The 20,764-nt window shown below is 42.0% G+C and overlaps 1 protein-coding gene across 1 annotated transcript in view; it reads left to right on the top strand.

Annotated features, from left to right (window-relative positions):
• Positions 1–407: 407 nt before the first annotated feature.
• LOC138827286 (dual specificity protein phosphatase 10-like) overlaps positions 408–20,764 on the top strand; it is a 37,612-nt gene continuing 17,255 nt past the window's right edge. The window contains exons 1-2 of the mRNA XM_070022776.1: positions 408–517; positions 2,922–3,773. Coding sequence (XP_069878877.1) covers positions 2,963–3,773 — 811 coding nt within the window. The 5' untranslated portion in view covers positions 408–517; positions 2,922–2,962. The remainder of the gene's footprint in view (positions 518–2,921; positions 3,774–20,764) is intronic.

Genomic DNA, 20,764 nt, shown 5'->3' with positions numbered 1-20,764 from the left:
GGCTCCAGTAAGGAGGAAAACCCAGAGTTAGCCCGCCGGCGAGCGCAGCCCATTGACAATTCAGCCCCGGAAAGGGTTAAGTGCATCCTGCTGGCTCGGTTTACAAGTAAATAGAGAGCAGCTGCTCCGCGCGGGCTCCGGCTGGCTCTTTTAAGTTTTTGATTGGTTGCCAATGACATCACCGCCCGTGTTATAACACTGAGAGCCCAAAGCCGCGTCAGATAGACCCTCCTTTAAAGAGACGAGACCACGCCTTCGGCTCCGCCCTCCAAGCCGCTGATTGGCTGAGGGCCTCTGTGAGGTAGCGGTCTTCTTCCTTCGCATTTTTATTGGTCTCAAGAGCCGTCGGTCGTCATGTGCCCCGCCCCCTCAGAACCTTACATTTACAGTGTAGCAAAAGAGAAAGTAACTATGTTGCTGCTGGAGATCAATGAAGCTAAGTGAATGGGGGCTGGACGTGGCGAGTTCAAAGCTGAAGCGGAGCTCCGGATGGTGGAAGATTACACTTCTTCATGAAGTAAGTGGAAGTCCTCACGGCTACTCCTAAGAGCCCAGGAGTGTGGTGCGCGCGCGCGCGCGTGTGTTTTGTGTGTGTGTGTGTGTGTGTGTGTGTGTGTGTGAGAGAGAGAGAGAGAGAGAGAGAGAGAGAGAGAGAGAGAGAGAGAGAGAGAGAGAGAGAGAGAGAGAGAGAGAGAGAGAGAGAGAGAGATGAGAGGGAGAGATGAGAGAATGAGGAGAGAAGGGAAAGAGGAAGAGGGAAAGAGAAGAGGAAAGAGGGAGAGAGAAGAAACGAACGGTGAGAGGGGAAGAGTGAGAGAGAGGGGAGAGGGAGAGAGGGAGAAAGGGAGAGAGAGAGAGAGAGAGAGAGAGAGAGAGAGAGAGAGAGAGAGAGAGAGAGAGAGAGAGAGAGATATGCTGACGGAAGAGCTACAGCAGGTAAGGTTATAAGGTTCCTCCTGTTGGCTGGGGTTGCCCAGTGCGTTTACTCTCTCTGCAGTCAACTTGGGTTAAGGATGAACGGGAAAATAAGGTTTGATGGGATGCTTTGCGGCAGTTTTGGATGCCCAGGGCTTGTTTGTACGCTGTGTGACGAAGAAGAGGCTTGTTGACTGCCCCAGGAGTAGGGAAAGCACATTCTCTACACACTTCATTTTCTCTCTAGACCTTGCCTAATGGTGGAAGGGAGACTAGGGAGGAAGGCGGTGTGGGGGGGGGGGGCGGGGGGAGGAGGGGGGTAGGTAGCTAAGGATTTCTCTGGGAGATTTACTGGGCTGGGCTGAATGATTTCACGGACACTTTGCACGCCCGACCCTCACTGCTGCAGGAATGCAGATCTGGGTACTCTGAGCGTGTGTGCGTGTGAGCCGCGCACCCTGTGTGGAGGCTTGCGGGGCGCGCGGGGGAGGGGGGGTCCCAGCATGAGTCTTTGGGAGCATGGTTGTTACAGTCTTCCCTCCGATGAAGTGCACTGCTGATCCCGACCTACCCTGCCAGGTAACAACTACTAGCAAGATCTTTTACCGCCTAGTCCGGGCTGGGGAGCAGTTATAGCTTGTGGAATAGTACTCGCTCTAAAAAAAATACTACGCAAGGGAAAGAGAGAGGGAGGGAGAGAAGCAAGAGGTTGGATCCTTCCGTTGCATCCAAACGTGGGTGAGAGAAATCCGAGTCGATCGGATGGGTAGGTGCCCCTGTGTGTGCGTGTGTGGCTTCTGCCTTGTCAGAGAGTGGTGCCAGTCACCTGTGTAGATAGATGGTACATGACAGTCTCTCCCCCCCGACCCAAAGTTCCTTTAGGTCTGGAAGGCTCTTGCCTGACGTTTGATTTCTTTGCTATAGCATGTCTAGTAGAGAGAATCTAGCTAGGGCCATGTTGTAGAATGGCCCATACTTAACGATGGAGAAGAAGGAATCCTGCCTTTGCCCTCACCAGAGCAAGCCCTGGTGGGCAGCACTTCTCAACTAACCTGCCCTGTTGAATGGGGCCAGTGGAGTCCTCTTTATGGGAGCCATACTCTCTCTGAAAGGGAGGAGGTCTCCATATGTGATGAACATCTTCTATGAAGCCCAAGGATGTAAAGTCTGTGCTTTGTATCAGATAAAGGGAGGAGAGTCCAAGTCCATTCCTTAGAGGCAGGAATGAAAGTGCATCTCTTAGGGATGAACTGCCAGGGTAGGGATGACCAGACCTGGTTCCTTGAAGATTACCTCGTGAGCCAGCGACAAGAGGAATGCAGACTGATTTGTAAGAAACTAGCAGAAAATATGAAAGGTTTTAATATGACTATGTTGTGTTTTTCTAAGGACCCAGTAGAAAGGAGAAGCAAAAATAGCTCAAAATTAAAGAGATTCACTTAGGAGGTTACTTTCATTCTGATTTGGAAGAAAAATGTTGACATTACCCCTGAGATATATATATATATATATATATCCCAGTTGTATATTTCTGTGAGCCATGCCAGTGTTCTTGATCATATCTGCCTTTGTGGTGAAGGAATTAAATGAAAAGTATACAGGAGTGGGCAAATGGGTCTTTCTAAGTGACAATATTCTTCTGTCATAAGGAGACCCAGAATAGATACTACAGGACATTCTCTCTTCAGATTTTTCTCACTCATTGTGCCTGTGTCTTTCTCCAAAGATGAGCTTTGATGTAGGTCCATGTTGATTTTTGCATTAATGTTTCCAACAGCAACTCTAGATGTAACCCCAGACTTAGAAGTCAAATAGATGGGACGCTTAGGTTTGCACTCATCTCATACATCTGAAGGAGTTTCAAGCTTTGGTGGCAGAATAATAAAGGGTTCCCAGGATGACTTTGTACAGAGCTAAACAAAGGCCTTTCCTAGGGATGGGGTAAGACTGCTGACTTTCGTGCCATGTGACTTTATTCTTTCTTTCCCCCCTCCCCTTCTTTACAGACTCTTGGGTTCTTCTTGAATTGCCAGTTTTCAGCCTCCTCATGCCTCCATCTCCTTTAGACGACAGGGTAGTAGTGGCATTGTCTAGGCCCGTCCGACCTCAGGATCTCAACCTCTGTTTAGACTCTAGCTACCTTGACTCTGCCACCCCAGGCAGTAGTAACTACCCTCCTGTCATCGCCACTACCGTTGTGACCCTCAAGGCTGCGAATCTGACGTATATGCCCTCATCCAGCGGCTCTGCCCGCTCTCTGAATTGTGGATGCAGCAGCGCCAGCTGCTGCACTGTGGCAACCTACGACAAGGACAATCAGGGCCAGACCCAAGCCATTGCTGCTGGCACTGCCACCACCACCATCGGAACCTCTACCACCTGTCCTGCTAACCAGATGGTCAACAACAATGAGAATACAGGCGCTTTAAGTCCATCAGGTGGGGTGGGCAGTCGTGTGTCAGGGACCCCCAAGCAGCTAGCCAGCATCAAAATCATATACCCCAATGACTTGGCAAAGAAGATGACCAAATGCAGTAAGAGTCACCTGCCCAGCCAGGGTCCGGTCATCATTGACTGCCGGCCCTTCATGGAGTACAACAAGAGTCACATCCAAGGAGCTGTCCACATTAACTGTGCCGATAAGATCAGCCGGCGGAGACTACAGCAGGGCAAGATCACTGTCCTAGACTTGATTTCCTGTAGAGAAGGCAAAGACTCCTTCAAGAGGATCTTTTCCAAAGAAATTATAGTTTATGATGAGAATACCAATGAGCCAAGTCGAGTGATGCCCTCCCAGCCTCTTCATATAGTCCTCGAGTCACTGAAGAGAGAAGGCAAAGAACCGCTGGTATTAAAAGGTAATGGTCCCTGCTTCTTTGCCAAACACCGTCTCCATTGATTGGGCTCACTTTGGGTTTTTCTTAGAAACAACAGCCTTTTCTTTAACCCTGGCTAGCAAAGACCAGAACAAACCATCTTCTTGTCTTCTCTTCTATAACCTTTATTTTGGTATGGTTGGTTTGGAAATCAGAAGATCTGGGTTCTAACCTTGACTTGGCTTCTAATGCTTTTCTTACCTTTCCAGAGAGAGGCTTCGTACATCTAGGTGGTGTGTCGGGTCAGGCCTGCTGTGGTAGCTTTATTCAAATCCATAAATACTTGGGAAGTTATTGTCTCCCATCAATGCACAAGTACTAGAGGAAGCAATACTGTGAATTCTAAGTAAATCCCTAGGTGTCATTTCTCTGTGTGGGTAATTCTTCTTTCTCGCCTTTCCGACCATCTTGACTTTGATGGGGTCTAGAAAGTGACCTTCAAGAATGGCAGAGATTTTTATTTGTAAGGTGCTATGAGAAGTAGTTTCACTAAATACATCAATTTCCTCTACCAGAATTTCGAAGCCAGAGTGAAATTTCTGTGAAACACTCTCCAGCCCATTGTTCTTTGTGGTTTCACTTGAAAAATGTTTGACATCCTGACTCTGCCCAAGAAACAGCAATGGATCACTTTCCTCAGTCTAATGAATGCACACACAGTAACTCTGAGGTTATTGGAGCTGGCCCCCAGTGACACCAATAATAGTGTTGCTAACCTAGCAAGGATGCCCTTGACCCTGTACCAAGCTCACTTCTATCTCTCTGCCTCTTGACACTGGCCTTGGGGACATTATACACTACATCCTCTACTAGGTGGTGGTAGTGAGTACTGGTCCTCCATCTCCTCTTTTGTTGTGCTTTGAGTATAGATATGGGGTTTCTGGGTCGTATGTTCAGTCAGTCTCCTAAAATGTGTTGATCAAAAGTATTGTTGGGTTCCTTTGAACACACTGCACATTTAAATTGCAGTGGGCTATTTAGGTGGACAAATTAGTTATTTATCTTTATGGGACAGGTCTGCCATTCACCATGTCTTCCAAAGTGTGCATTTGACCTTTCATTAAGCATGTTCTCAGAACCATGTTTGATTCCTGTGCTGTTGCCTCTTTCCCATTCTCCCATCTATCCTCATTGGTTAGTTCTCATTGGTTTCAGCCTTCACAATAGCATATCTTTGCTTATAGCTCGTAGGCTCTGAGGGGAAGGAGAACATCACAGAACTGGATGCAGAATGTTCTGGAAGCTCCAGAACATTCTCCCCCTCCCCCCTTTTTTGAGGTGGGGTGGATGGCAGTGGGTTTTCTTGGAGTGACAGATAAATTCAGGTCTCTTTTCTGTGTTTTATATCTGTACTTGTATTTGGTTGACTTTTGAGTATTTCCCAATAGGTTTACCCAGTTGTTGGCTCTCCATGCTCTTGGCTTGGCCTTTTCCAGATGAGAAAATACCACCTACAAAGTTTGCATTTGTCATAATAGTTTGTCTTGGGGAACAAAGACTGATGTTCTTGAGCTGCTGTCTTTTTTTCGGTAGAGTAGATATTCTCGATGAAAAACAGTCCTTATTTTTTTTTTGTTTCTGCGTGATGGAAGAGAGGTAGCAAGAGACACAAAACCAGAAACTTGAATATAAGTAGAGCTGAAGGCCCTGCTTTCGCGATGGGCCTTGTGGAGTCGAAGATTGGCTTCTCAATTACTGAGAAAAATGAATCTCCCGAGGGCTACTGATGTAGACTAGGTTCCCTCTTCCCCTTTCCTGTGGATGCAGCTGAGGGTAGAGCTGGCTGGACTGGCTCCTCAATGTCAGAATAAGATTGCCTCAGTGGGGCGGGGCCGGACGTGCTACTGACCTCACCCCGCCAGGCGCCCTGGGAGGCCGCACTGAGCGCTCCTCATTTCGGGTTGGTGAGACACCGCAGCGGTTGACTTGGAAGAAGCTCTGTGGTAGAGGTTGGATTCATTGTAGTTGCGGGGGGTGGTGGTAATTTTTCTTCATGTATTTGGGCATTTGGTTGAGAATAGGTTGTTCGGGATCTGAAGGGTTTGTCATCTACTGTATTTATGATTATCATGATGAATTTGGTATCTTTGGTGAGGGGAGGGAGAGGATGGCCTAAAATCTTAGAATGGTTCTAAGATAGAGAAGAAGAAAGAAAGGATAGGTCATTATTGGGACACTTCCTTGTTATTACATCTGCTCAAACCAGTAGTTAATTCCATAGTACCATTGACACAAAGAATGGAGTCGGCCTGTCTCAACAGGCTTGGTCAGCAACTTTTCCTAAGTTCTTCAGTGAGTCCAGCAGACCCATCCTGGTCTGGCTTGTCTTCTGAGTTTATTTTAGGAGTCCCCTCCCTTGATGATCTGAGATTATATTTCAGCAAGAAGTAGTGGTGGTGCCATTTTGGAATGAGTCAATTTTGCAGGGAAGATAAGGCAATGAATGTGTGTGTGTGTGTGTGTGTGTGTGTGTGTGTGTGTGTGTGTGTGTGTGTGTGTGTGAGTGGGTGGCAGGGTTTAGAATGTGTGGTAGGAACATCTAAGGCCTTGCTGATTTATTTTCAGATTTCAGTACAATCGTTTGTAATTTATGCCTGGTCCCTCTGAGTCCCTAGTTCCTGTTTGTAAACACTGGTTGCTACCCTCCCTGTCCAAGTTTTACATCCCCCTGTTTCATTGCCATGGTCTCCATTTTTGGTACTGCCTGTCATCTAGAGCTGCTGCTTGGTTGCCATTTTCATAATGCTGTGTCAGGTTGGGGAAAAAAAAAAAAAAAAACTGATGAGAGGCATGGAAGCCCCTGAGATTATGTTACTGTTCTAGTTTACAGTCCCCCCCCCCCCCGCCGCCTTGTGACCTATGTCTGAATCCACATTTTCTTCTCATCTTCTGAAGAATAAATAGTACCCTTCCGCATGCTTTTTTTGTTCAATCCAATGTAAAAGATTCCAGAAAATTACAGATTTAGGTGTATGAAAAGTCTTTGGTAAAATGACAATCTCTTTTTACCTAAAGGTGATTTTTAAATCAACTGTAACTTGATTTCTTAGGCAAATGAAATAAAAAAAAATATTAGGTAGTCCTTGACATTCTGCAATGAAAGCCACTCTGTTTTGCTAAAATATTTAAAAGGCCTCTTCTCTCTTCAACCAAGTTGGATTCAGGAAAATAATTTTGCTTTACCCCTGACTTATCCCCATGTAGGAGGAGATAAGTCGATTGCTACAGCTTCTTTAAAGGTAACCGTGTCCTTAAAACCTGATGATAAAAATATTCAGACACTTGGGGACAAGTAGAAAAGTATATGACTACCCTTATACTTGTTAGATGAAAAAAATTACTAGTATTCTATTTTTTATATCTTTTGTTTTGGTTGAAATATCTTACCGTATTGACTATTCTGATGCATTTAAGTATGTTTAATGTTTAAAGTTAGTATTAAAAATTTTACAAACAGGATTATTTTTAGGATGGTATAGACATTTCCACTGCTAAATACTTCAGATCATGAACAAATCTGAAATTTTTTTTATTTTTACAACTTAGAATCCCACTGTGGTGGACTTATGATCTGAGAAGACACTTTTCTTTCCTCAGGGTGGGAAAGCTCCAAGGGCCACGTTGAAGCAACCTTGGGCCTCCTGTCTCTCCCTTTCTTCAGTGAGAGATCAGAGCTTGTTAAGTGCTATTAGGAAACAGACACACTGACTGACTGCTACAGGTCTCTCACAGCCATACTCTGTACCAGAGGCTTTGGGGAATTGGGGGAACAAGGGAAAGACATGGAAATAGTTTATAAGACCAATACACAGGCAGGAGTCAACTACAGGAGCCACATGGTAAAGCTTTCTCTTATAACTCCTGAGAAATGAACAGCATCAGTTGCATACTATTCCCTAAACAAACAGGCTTCTGAAATAGACAATATAGGGTTAGGTGACAATTGAACGGCTCTACCTAGAACTAGACATGCTATGAAAATATTCTTTCTTTCTTGGCTTTTTTTTTTTTTTTTGGAAGGAGGAGATAAAAATATCTTCCACTTTCGTCTTTCAAGATTATGTTAAGGAGTTTTAAAAAGTAGCTGGAGTAAAGACATATCTACTTGACAAATTACTATAATTATTCAGAGCCTTTGATTAATTCCTAAGGCTAAACATCCCCAAAATGGAGAAATGAAGGCAGAACTTTGGATCTAGCCAGACTTAGTTCTAGTCTTTATTCTCCCTTTCCAGGGACCTTGGACAAATTGAACACTTAGTTCTTCACTTTCCTCATTTATAGAAAGACGATACAATTATACTAGCTATCTATAGTGTTCATTTTGGAATTAAGTAAATGAATGCTTGTTTCAGAATAGCTTGTCTATGGTAAACACTAATCAATAGAATTATTACTACTGATTGAACAGAAGTGAAAGTGTCAATAAAAATGTGGTTTTGGCTTTTTTTTCCCAAGGAGTTCAAATAGTATAACTCTGTGTGTGTGTGTGTGTGTGTGTGTGTGTGTGTGTGTGTGTTGCTATGGTCCCAAAATAACTTGGTGACTATTACCTAATTTAAGTAGTATACAGTTGGAGTGCCAAGTAATTGCAAAAACATGTTGGGTCAAGAGGCCAGAGTAATTTGGGCATAGCCTAGAATTATTTATTTATAAAGGAATTTATAAAAACTTGATGATAAATCTGTCCAACTAATGTCCCATAACTGAATAATGAAAGTACAAAACTTTGAGGCTTTGCTTTTTCTGGCCTCTCCTCAGTCGGATTTATTTTTAGAAGAAGGGTTGTAGTCTGACTATAAAAGGGTAGATGGATGGGAGGGGGTGTGGGCTCCTGAAGCCTTGGGTTGTGAGGAAGAGCTGGAGTGTGGAGGAAGAGCTGCATGCCCGCTCCTTCCTTCCACCAAATCCAGGCCATGTCCGCTAAAAGAGTGCCCAGTGCTTCTCTCTAAGCACCCACATCTACTCTCCTGCTTTCTAATTAAAACGTCTGTGGAAAAACAATGGGTGTGAATCCCCACCCCCACCTACCCCAGACCTGATCTTCACTGTGTGCTCAACAGAGTGGAATTCACTCTCTTACCCCTGGCTTCAAATCTACAGTTCTCTCTGGACTCTGGTAACATCTTGGAGGCCCAGGTTTTCTCTATGGTAAGATGGGGTTAATTTCAACATCATAGGATCAAGTGAGAAGATGTATATAAAGTGCTTGGCACATTAGACAACTCTCTATAAATCACGCTCCTGGACTCCATTCATGTGCCTGTGTCCTTTAAGATCCTCTTACATTAGAGAAAGAGGGAAATGACATGTTGTTTTTGACAGAGGACTAAGGGAGCATGTTAATTATGAATATTCTTATCCTTTCTAATTCAGATGAGTGAGTTAGCCATCTGGCTTGTCAAGGACAAGTTTAAGAAACTCTTCTCTCAGTAGTGGTAGATAATGACTATAGAATAGGAAAAAAAACCCACAAGACTAGGGGAAAGAAACTAAATGAGCAAAACAGTTTGCCTAATTCCGTTTCTAAAACATGTTATACAGGAAGGGGAGGGGAAAATGGTCACTTTTCTACTTGATCCTTCCTCCAGAAAGAAGTGTACAAAATCTCAGAAAAATCTTCCTGCCAGAGTCTTCTTTAGCATTATACCCCCAGGGCCTTGCTGATGAGGCTTTTGTAGCAGATTCTGCTTTCATAGATCCTGTATTATCAGCAACCAGAATTCTTTAGATAGCCCCTTTCTCTAGGGAGCGGTTGGGACATGAAAATGAATCTAATTGCACTTTTTAGGCAATTTAATCCCAGCTAGAAGAAACAGATACTTTATATATTAAGGTTGGACATTCTAATCCTCAGATTTTGCTTTGTCTGAATCTAAAGTTCCAGTTCTTTTAGTGGGAGGAAATTTGGGGATTGGAAATGAGGGTTAATCCCATGTTATTACTGCTGGTTTAGCCATACTCTGACATTCCCATCTCCAGAGATTTTGGCTAAATTGGTCTGGGGTATATGTACATAGCCTGCATGCACATCAAGATTTTAGAAGACTAATGTGTAGAAAGATTTGAGAGCGGTTAACCTAGTCCATTCTTGGCATTATGCATTTATGGAAATGCTCCCTTAGAAAGGTTTGCATCTTGTCCAAGGTCACATGCGTTATTAAGTTTAGAGCTTTGGTCCATTGTGCTAAAGTAGGTTTGCCAGATTGATGGATATGTGTGTGTGTGTGTGTGTGTGTGTGTGTGTGTGTGTGTGTGTGATCTATTAACAATCTAATATCTAATAAAATATAAGATATTTAATTAATAATTTGAAGTACTACTACCTATTTTTGTTTTGTTGTTGTTTGTGTCAGTTCTGGAGTTTGAACTCAAGGCTTCTCACTCTTGGCTGTTTTGCTCAAAGCTTACTACTTGAGCCATGCCCCCAGTGCCAGCCTTTTGCTGATGAATTGGAGGTAAGGGTCTCATGAACTTCTCTGAACCAGCTGGCTTTGAACTGGGATCTTCAGATCTCAGCCTCCCAAGTAGCTAGGATTACAGATGTAATTCACCAATCCAGTTTGTTTTTGTTTGTTATTGTGGTTATTTAATTTTAATTGTGAGCCAAAAAGATCTGTAAGTCTAAAGACTTTGGAAACTAGCAGGCCATGGTTTAGAAATACAAACCAAGTATTAACACTAATTTAACCCCATTTTCAAGGGATGGTCTAAGGAATTGCTAAAAAGCACATATCAAAATGCACCTAGTCATTTCAGGCTGTTAGTGACTTACGAATTGGTGGCCTTGTGGCTAGATAATCTGGTAGGTACAAGTGAATTTATTCAATTCTTCCATAACTATAACTGAATGCTTTCTGTACTCCAGGTGGTAATATGAACTGAGGCACCTGCCATCATGACAGCCTAAATACCAGCTTGAGTGTGCATGAGGATAAAGACAGCTTCCTAATTCTCCATCTTCCTGCCACAGTCTTGTTTACAAAGCATCATCTTCAGGAAATGTTGTTCTCCTGGGAATTACACTTGTTCTTTTCTCTCATTTCTACTTTTAAAGAACGAAGGAAAAAGGAAGAAAGAAAAAAAGAAAGAAAGAAAAAGAAAAAGAGAGAGAGAAAGAAAAAAGAGAAAGAAAAAGAGAGAAAGAAAGAAAAAGGAAGGAAGGAAGGAAAGAAAAAGAGGGAAGGAAGAAAGACAGGGAAGGAAGGAAGGAGGAACAAAAGATGGAAAGAAAAAGACGAAGGAAGGACAAAGAGGGGGAAAAAAGGAAAGAGATAGGAAAGAGAAAGAATTGGAAAAGGAAAAAAAGAGGAAAAGGAAAGGAAAAGAAAGGAAAGGAAAAAGGAAGAAAGAGCCTAGTCTTTACTGAGTACGGAATGATCCAGCAGAATATTTTCCCAGTGTCTTGATCTGAAAAGAGATGATTGGCTGGTTTCTAATGAAAAGGGAAATGTGCATGGTGTCCCTGTCTCTGAAGCTCAGGGATGACCGGCTTCCTCTGAGCATCAGAGTAGAACTTTGTCATTTGGACTCGCCTAATTTTGGACGTGTTTCTGATAGGAACAAGGCCTGTGTTTATTTTTCCTGCATGTTCCTTGTGAAAAGAGGGCATGCTGAGCAAACAAGCCTGGTAAATATTTCAGAGACAAGGCATTAGCCTGCTTATACTTTTTTTTTTCAGTGTCCCTTCTGAGGGGTTAGGCTAGAATTAATGCCTATATTATTTCCCCTAAATGGTGAAGCTGTCTCTTTGGCAAGCTTTCCTTGGTGATGTTTCTATATACCATATACTCCCTATTCATAGAGTATAATCTTACTAATTCAGAAAAATTGAGAAGAAAACAGTGAGTATGCATTTTATTTCAAAATTTCATTTTATTCAAGTGGATATCATTTTTTAATTATGAAGTACTTGGCTGTTCAGATGCTTTCATTCATAACTCATCATTTTTGTTTCCAGAGTATGTCTGTATCATCTATTAAAAGTTGGAAATCTTAATTAATCCCCTGCCTCCAACAGGACCTACATTTCATATGACTTAAAGGAAAAGGAAGGTTGAGCCTTCTTTGTATAGAACTGGGCAGGCCTGTTGCTTTCATATAAAATAGCATTTACCCAATCCTAGCAAGGTGGAAGTTTATTTGTAGGAAGAAAAGGAATGTTTTTGTTTGTTTTTTTTGTCAGTTGTGGGGTTTGAACTCAGTGCCTGGGTGCTGTCTCTGGACCTCTTTGTGCTCAAGGCTAGGGCTCTACCACTTGAGCTACAGCAACACTTCTGGTTTTTGAGTGGTTAATTGGAGATTAAAAACCTCATGGGGACTTTTCTGCCTGGGCTGGTTTTGAACCGCAATCCTCAGATTGCAACCTCCTGAGTACCTAGGATTACAGGCGTGAGCCACCATGGTGCCCAGCCAAATGTAATGTTTTATTTGTGATTGGAGCCTGCTCTTCCAACCTCAGATTTGAGTTTCACAAAAGCCAAAGCAAAGGCCAATCCTTCCTTGTGTCTCTGCAAGATGTTTTGCCTGCTTGCCTTACACTGCAGGTAGGGCCTTTGTGGGGCATCTTCTGTCTACTTCTATAGCAAATCAGTCAATGAAACTCCTCATCCAGGGGTTAGTGTTGGACTTTTTCTGTCTGTTGAGAAATGTGACTTTTTCCTTTTAAAATAATTCCTCAGCTGATTGTATTGTGTGTCCTGAATGAGAAATCAATCACTGCCACAAATCCCAGGATCATCACTATCCAATTCTTCAATAACTTACATTCCATACATGGAAGAAATAAATCTCACATTCTTCAGACTAAATATGGTGATTGGGAAATATGAAGAACAAGCAAATAGAAGGAGAGGAGATGGAGCAGGAGGAATAGGGAAGAAAATACCTTGGATGGCAGAGATTATTGCCAGAGTAATAGACACACAATTTTCAGTCCTGGACTTGAATGCTGAGCTCCAGGGTTCAAGACAGTGTGATTACCTTTAATCATTACAGATTCTTTGCATCTATCTTTTCTTCTGTCTTCAAATAGTAAGATACCAACTTCTAAGAGGGCCTTTCTTTGAGGAATAGAAGACATTTTTCTTGACTCTTGAATATTTCTATTTGTATCAAAATATTACACTTTCATAATTGTGCTTTGAAAGACTAGGTCTTATGGTTTTCATGGAGTGATAGTTTAATCTCTAGCAAGGCATCATTTAATCAGATGTAACTACTCTAGGCCTGAAGCTTAAAAGAAATATTTTCCAGATAATTTGGAAGAAAAAAAATGTCATAGCTATTGAATGCCACTACTGAATGCCATCTAGTTACTTGCCATTGTGCTATCATTTTGTGTCTTATTTAGTTCCCAGGGAATTTGTTAAAGAGGGTGCATATTTTACCTCGGAGATAATGACATTTGTGGAACAAATTCAACATTTTCACTCCTATTTTTTATTGGATGGGAGAACAAAAATTAAATCCCAAACCAGGTGCAGGTTGCTTACTCTTGTAGTCCTAGCTACTCAGGAGGCTGAGGTCTAAGGATCACAGTTGGAGCCAGAGTAGGCAGGAAAATCCATGAGACTCTTATTTCCAATTAACCACCAGAAAACTGGAAATGTTATGGCCCAAGTGGTAGAGCACTAGCCTTGAGTAAAAGAGCTCAGGGACAGTACCCAGGCCCTGAGTTCAAGTCTCACAACTCACACACACACAAACACACACACACACACACACACACACACACACACACACACACACACACACACACACACACACACACAAATCTCAGTTCTTGGGAAAGAGTTGTAGGCCATTGGTAGTATTTAGATTGTACCAGGCTCTTGATTGAGTCCCCTAGAACTACCAGATAAAGATAAATGAGTAAGAAAGTATGGAGAATAGGGTACACTTCAGTGCATGAACACTTGCCATGCACATGTGAGGTCCCTGGTGCCACAAAAGAAAGAGAAAGAGAGTCAGATGAAGGGAATGAAGGAAAGAAGGCAGGCAGGCAGGCAGGCAGATAGGTAAGCAAGAAGTTATTATTTCAAAGTCAAAGTTCTTTTTTAGGCTGACACATGTCTATTTACAAGTGAACTATATATCTCATTCTTGTGTGTGTGTGTGTGTGTGTGTGTGAGAGAGAGAGAGAGAGAGAGAGAGAGAGAGAGAGAGAGAGAGAGAGAGAGAGAGAGAGAGAGAGAGAGAGAGAGAGAGAGAGAGAGAGAGAGAGAGAGAGAGAGAGAGAGAGAGAGAGAGAATGTGTGGTACTTGGGATTGAACTCAGGGCTTCATGCTTGCTAGGCAAGTACTCTACTACTTGAACCATGCCTCTAGTCCATGTGTCTCTCATAGTTGCTTTAGACGTGCTTTACTCTAAGGCACTTTAGGTTTCCTTCCTTTCCCCCATTTCTTATATATCCTCAAGAGAAAATTCTAGTGCTAAGACTAGCCTATTCTATTTGTAGAGTAGAAGAGGCTTTTCAAGGACGCTTACCAAAATTTCGACCCAGCCCTTGGAAACTTTAAATTTGGTCACGACAGAGCTTTTATTTTAAAATGACAATCCAATCAAAATAACTTTTAAGAATTGTAGTTGTTTCTAGCGTTCATGAAGTATTTCTTATATACCAGACTATATTGTCAGTGTCATATCAAGAGAGTACTACTTTACATATTTAGAGACTGGGACTCTAAGAGATCCAGGTACTTATCTAAGGTTGCTCAGTTGATATATGGAGGAGTCTGAACATAGCATACTGATAGTTCTACTTGGAGAATTTCCTTTTGTGTATGCCAGTCCTGGGACTTGGGAGCTGTCCCTGAGCCTTAGAACTCAAGACTAGCTACCACTTGAGCCACAGCTCCACTTCTGGCTTGTGTGTGTGTGTGTGGTGTTTGTGTGTGTGTGTGTGTGTGTGTGTGTGTGTGTGTGTGTGTGTGTTTAATTGGAGATAAGAGTCTGATGGACTTTTCTGCCCAGGATGGCTTCAAACCATGATCTTAAGATCTCAGCCTCCTGAGGATTAAGGTGTAAGCAACTGACACCCAATTACTTGATGTATGTTTAATGCCTGGAACCTTACTTACAGCACATTTTATTAGTGGCCTATAAATACAAGAATGATGTTTCCTTCTTTGGCATGTATTAATATATTTACTCACTTTCCAGAGTGGGCAGTAGATGAGTGAGAAGAAAATCAGATGCAAAGTTCAATATAATGAATAAGACTCTATCCCAAAGACCTGAATATCTTGTTCCTTCACTTGTGCTTTGTGTCATTCTCCTGATAGTGGGAGGATAACATTAACTATAGAATTCTTTATAGAATTCGGTGAAGAAAGAATAACTCCTAGATTATTATTTTCCTTTGAGAAAATGAGTTCTCCTGGATGAGTTAGCAGAGTTCTCACCAAATTGTGGACTAGGTTTTGATTTTGATTTCTCCTTTCCTCACTGTTCTGATCGCTGCTTTTTTCCATGGTGCAGTCTAAGGCTTACAGACACAGTTGGAGAGATGTGATGGAAAAAAAAAGATGGTAGAGTGGCCCCATAACCCTGGGTTGAAAGCAGCATTATTTCCCAGCAGATTGCTGTCTCTGGACAGGGTGCCCAGCCTCCCACACTGGACTATGTGATTGTGCTATTAGGTGTCAACTATAAAGTTTCATCTCTCTACTCACCAAACTTCTTCAGGTCTTCCAGTGTTAGGGTAAAGAAAGGTGAGTGGATGTGATCAATGGGGTAGAATTAACCCATGGAGAAGAAAATCTAAAACTTAGCATGCTTGGGTCTGAAAAATAGAAGTAGTCAATTTTAAGTTCATTTCCTACAAATCAAGGATATTAATTTCATCAATGGTGGACTCTCACGTTGACACAATAAGGATAATTTTCTGAATCACAAACAAAGGACAACTTCAGAGGAGTTAAAGGATTGTGTTGATTAAATATCATCATATGCATAGCAGGCATTCACCCAGGACATGTTAAACAATTTTTTTTAAAGGGGTTGATTTTCTTTTTATGAAGCATGGTATCATACAGTTAGAAGAAACCTTAATGAGTATTTGGTTCAACATTCCCATTTTATAGACATGGTTAAAAGGATACCTTCCCCATGAAGATGTAAGTAAGTGGTAGCAGATCTGGCAAAGGATTCATACCCTAATTCTTAAGAATTTTCTTCTGGTCTCAATGGGTATTGAATACTCTGGTGTGTGTCCAAGTTGGTATTAAATAGACAAGTCCGGTGGTTTCATATGTTTGACTGTGTCACTTCATGATTCCTTTCTCTTTTTCTTGTGGGATTCTGACCTAGCTTCTCACAGAATGAGTGCTATGGTGCCCCACACATTACATTCAGCCTTCTTGTTATGAGTTTACCTATTTTCCCAAAGAGGAAGTAGAGTTGGGTGGTTAATAGAGTTGGGTGGAGCATATTGCTGAGTTGGTATTCTGCTTTTGCCACTTACAGTAATTATAAACATGGACCAAATAGATCTTCTGTGTCTCAGTTACCTTGTCTGTGAAATGGGGACAATCATGACCTCTTTTTTTATAGGATCAATGAAAGATTCAATTAGCTAATGCTTGTATAGGGCTGTAAACATGGGAACAACAGAGCTGACATTTATTAAAAGTTTCCTATACTTATAATTTCAAAAATTATACTAATAATAAGAATTCATCATCTACTGAATAATATCCAAGGGAAATTTGAGTACTATTTCTGTAAAATGAATTCATGTCACCACTAATTCAAAATAAGGAAAGATGTTTTGATGTGCTATAAATCCTTATGTTCCCAGACTTTGGGAAAACAAAGTCCAGATGGATAACTGTATAGGTATTTCTTTTTTCCTGAATTTATGCCATACTAGAAATAATAAGCTGTTTCTATGTAAGAAAATCTTATACAATGAAGTCTTAGCAAATGTACCATTTATCATTGTTGGGATACTAAGAAAACTTAGTAAGGAAAAACAAATAGTACACTAATCCTGTCCTGAGCAACCCAGTTTCATTTTTATATGTCTCTTAATTCTTTACCATATATGTGCATATTTTGCAGTTTCTCATATAGAAACTGAACTTTATTTTCACTTTATGCTGCCTGTACTTTTGCTGCCTGTACTGCCAGCATAGCCTTTTTCTCTCTAATGCTCTAATTTCTTGTATTACCACATTCTATTTAACTAACTTGCCTATTAAAGGAAACTGAGATCATTTTTTTTACTTTTAATATAAGAAATTTATTGAGAGAATGAAAACCCCCTCATCTACCCCATCCACTCCTAGGAGAGGATGCTAGCTGCTGGCTAGTTGACTAGTTTGGATATATCTTTTTGATTCTTCTGATTCACTATTTCATTTTCATTCCTAGTTTTCTCTCCAAATGCCTGCCCAAGTGAGTTTTAAGGGAATTCTCTCGCTTTGACCTTAGGTCCTTGCACAGGTCTTTTGAGACAGTTAGGGTGATCTTGGGCTTCTCCTTTGGTGGGTTTGGAATGGATGTGTGTAGGCCACAACACACAGCACATTGAGCACTCAGAACCTGTGATGGAAATGAAAGATCTGGCAGGGCCAAACAGCTTGTTCTATAAATATGAGTCACCTCTTGCTTTACAATGTTGATAAAATACTTTAAAGGGACAATAAAAGAGTTAGATGCAGAGTATAAACATTTGTTTTCCTGTTTTTTTTTTTTTTATTTTTGCCTTTTTGAAAACTTAGAATTTTAATGCAAACCCTCTCATGCAAACCCCAGGCAGCAAGAACACAATCAGAATGGATAGATAATTCCCATTAGTTCTTTTTTTTTGCCAAATTGAGGTAAAATGCCCTTTAAACAGAAGATAATTCCTTGGCAGTTAATTAGCTTGTCTTCCTTGATAAAGCATGTGAATTGGATTGAATTTATTATAATTAATTTTGCCTGTCATGTAAAATGTGTTTGTCTGCCTTTATTAGGTGAATCTCTTCATTCCCACCAGGTAGGAGGCTAAGAAGCCCAAGCTCACGCTAATGACAATCAGAAGACTAGACTATTGCTGGGACAATGGTGTCCACAGCTTGCTCTCTCTAACACACACAGGGATGGGTTATAGTACCATGTTCAACGCTCTCCCCAAACTTACTCTTTTATCTCATCATTAGAATGGTTATGACTTCTAGCATTAGAATAAAACTATAATCAAACTGCTTTTCTGCGCATTATCCTAGTGAATTCATGAACCTGAGGTAACCTCAGCATTTGTAACCAGTTAGTTAGAAATGTGGGTGAGCAGAAGAGCCTGGAGACTGCAGCTAGCGTGTGGAAAGGAAGACAAGATTATTGGGAATCATGGTTTAAAGCAAGGAGCATGTGCTGAATCAAGTTAGTGTCAGGTTGCATTGTGGTATTGAGAGACTAAACTGCCTTTCCTCCGGATGTCTGTTATAAGGGCTAGATGTTGGGAGCGTACCGTGTCCCTTGGTAGCTTTGCTTGCTTATCTCTCTAACAATGTACTCTACACTCATAAAATGGCCCAGTCTTTTGGCCACGCGGCTCAACCTGGAGGGAACATACCTGTGTCCCTTCCACACAGGACCCTCTGGGCTACAACGTATGGTGCTTCTGCTAGTTCATTGTCCAGATAGCATCCTTCTATTGGTGGTAACCTGTGTGTGTGTGTGTGTGTGTGTTTATGTGTGTGTGCATGAGCCTGTTGGCTCCTCTCTGATACCAGAGATTCCTAGCTCCTGGGGTCTTGTTTTTGCTGTTGTTTAGTTGCATTTCTGAGGAAACATGCTTTTGTTGGGGTCCTACACCTCTCATAAAGATGTTCAAATTAAATATTGTCTTTTCTCTGGGTGCTTTTGTTTGGATTTTTTTTTTTTAGCCATGATCCTATCTGTTTTTTTTTTTTTTCTCCCCATTTCTACTTTTGTTTTCTCCTTCCTTGCCTAAAATAGATACTGTCTCTTGTCATGGTCCTGCTACCCATTACCTTTGAACTTAGGATCAGGCCTAGCCCTTGAACAGCCCGCTTAGGGTCACCAGGTCCTAGAAAGTTGACTCTCTATGAGTACAATATGAGGCTTCCCTGGAAGGGAGAAAAGAAATACAAAGCCTGTGTTTGCTTCAAGGCAAGTTTTCATCATCCATGGAAAGTAGGAATAACACATAGAGCTTCAGAGCTGTCAAAGATAACACCCCACGGTGGCTTGGTTTTCTAGCTTGGGCCAAGCTTGGGCACTGTGTAATCTGGCACCATGCCAGGCTTGTTCATTATGGGGGGTTAGGTAGAGACAGTTCAACCAGATACCTTCTGCCACACACAGCCGTGGTGACAGTGTTTGGACCAGTTGCTAAGAGAGGTGGAGCAGATTCATCAGAACCACTTAAAGAGGCTTGCGCATGCTATACTTTCCTTCCTGAATGTCTTTCCTTCCTGGGGGATCTCAGGCTTCATTTCTACATTCTAAGAGCAAAATGTCCTGTAGTGCTGAGAGATCTAAGGCTAAAACAGAACTTTGGGGGAAAAGAAGAAAATTTCTCATGACATGATCATGTGTTTTAAAGTGATCTCAAGTAACTTGCCCCCAGGTGCACAGTTAAGAAGGAAGGATAAGAAGAACCCAGAATTCCTGGTTTCAGCTGCAGTGTTGTGTCCTTCAAAAGGAAGGCAGGAACAACAAGGGCTGCTGGGATCATGGAACTCTTTCTTGTCTTCTATCTTTTTGGTTACTGCTGGCCCTGTCTAAGTGGGAGGGTCCACCAAGCTCTGAGGGCTAAGCCAGACCTTTTTCTGTTTCTTACACCCAGCATGGAGCTGTGGGTCCCCAGCTCACAGCGAGCACTTCACAGTTGCATGCAGAACTGAACTCAGGGCCCTTTCCTTCTCAGTTGCATCCTACCGGCCCTATGCCTTCTTCTAAGCTTCCATCTTCCATGACTGCTTCCCATCTATCACTGCCATTCATCACTCATGTATTAGACTGTCCAAAGAGGTGAGACCAGACAGAGGGAAAGGGTTAGAGGCCACAGAGGGTGATTTATCTTGGCTCTCAGCCTTCCCTGAAGGGTGCCCATTTGTCACATTTAAGGCCTGGCACTCTTGTACTTGCCTCTTCCTTAGCCCTCCTTTCCTAGTCTGGAGAGTGGCAGGATTTCTCAGTCCTCACACTGACTTCACCTGGCCTGGCCTGCACCTGCTTGCATGAGTCACAGCCAGATGGTCCCATTCAGGGCAGGCTCACTGTGTGCCTGAATCAGTTCTGCCACCAGTCTTTCTGCTGAATTTGTTCTAATGTTCCTCATCCCTTCATTTTTCTCCAATTAGATTTATCGTTGAGCACTATTTTTAATCTCTGAGTCTCTCACAGAATGCTGAACAACACATAATTAATGGCCCTTTCCATCTGATTCCAATGTTTATCTAATCTAAAAATATGTAATGAGCGCTCGCTGTACAAATCAGATGCCAAGCAGTGAATGCTTACAATCGCTATGAATAACTACTTTGTAGTAGCTCATTTAATTCCTGCAGTGCCTCTGCCTCTGGTACTGTTGGTAGCCCCACTGCCCCATTGAGGAAACTGAGACACAAAGAGCTGAGCAAATTTTCCAAGATTCTCTCTTACCAAAGTAAACAGCCACGCTGTGTTCTTTAAGACAACACCTCAGCTTTGTTGGGATCCACATTTTATTAACAGTGAACAAGGAAGAAGTAATCTCAGATAATGGTGAGCATTCTGAAGATAGGAAGTTGCCAATGTTTCATGATAGGAGTAAAGGCCGAGAAGGGAGAGGAGTTGGAATTCATTGTTAGAGATAAAACTTGGAGGAGACTGTATTGGTTCTGAGTTCTGAACCACCTCTGCAGGTCTAAAGGTACAGTTGTTTTTTTTTTTTTTGTTTTCCTCTACTATCCCACTTGCTGTGGTTCAGGTACAATGGTTAGAGTGTGGTTGGACAGTCTTCCCTGAGGATTCA

The sequence above is a fragment of the Dipodomys merriami genome, unplaced genomic scaffold (genome assembly GCF_024711535.1).
Source record: "Dipodomys merriami isolate MVZ:Mamm:240054 unplaced genomic scaffold, mDipMer1.0.p SCAF_153, whole genome shotgun sequence".
Classification (NCBI taxonomy): Eukaryota; Metazoa; Chordata; class Mammalia; order Rodentia; family Heteromyidae; genus Dipodomys; species Dipodomys merriami.
The sequence above is the reverse complement of the archived record's forward strand: the minus strand, read 5'-3'. Positions and strand labels throughout refer to the sequence as shown.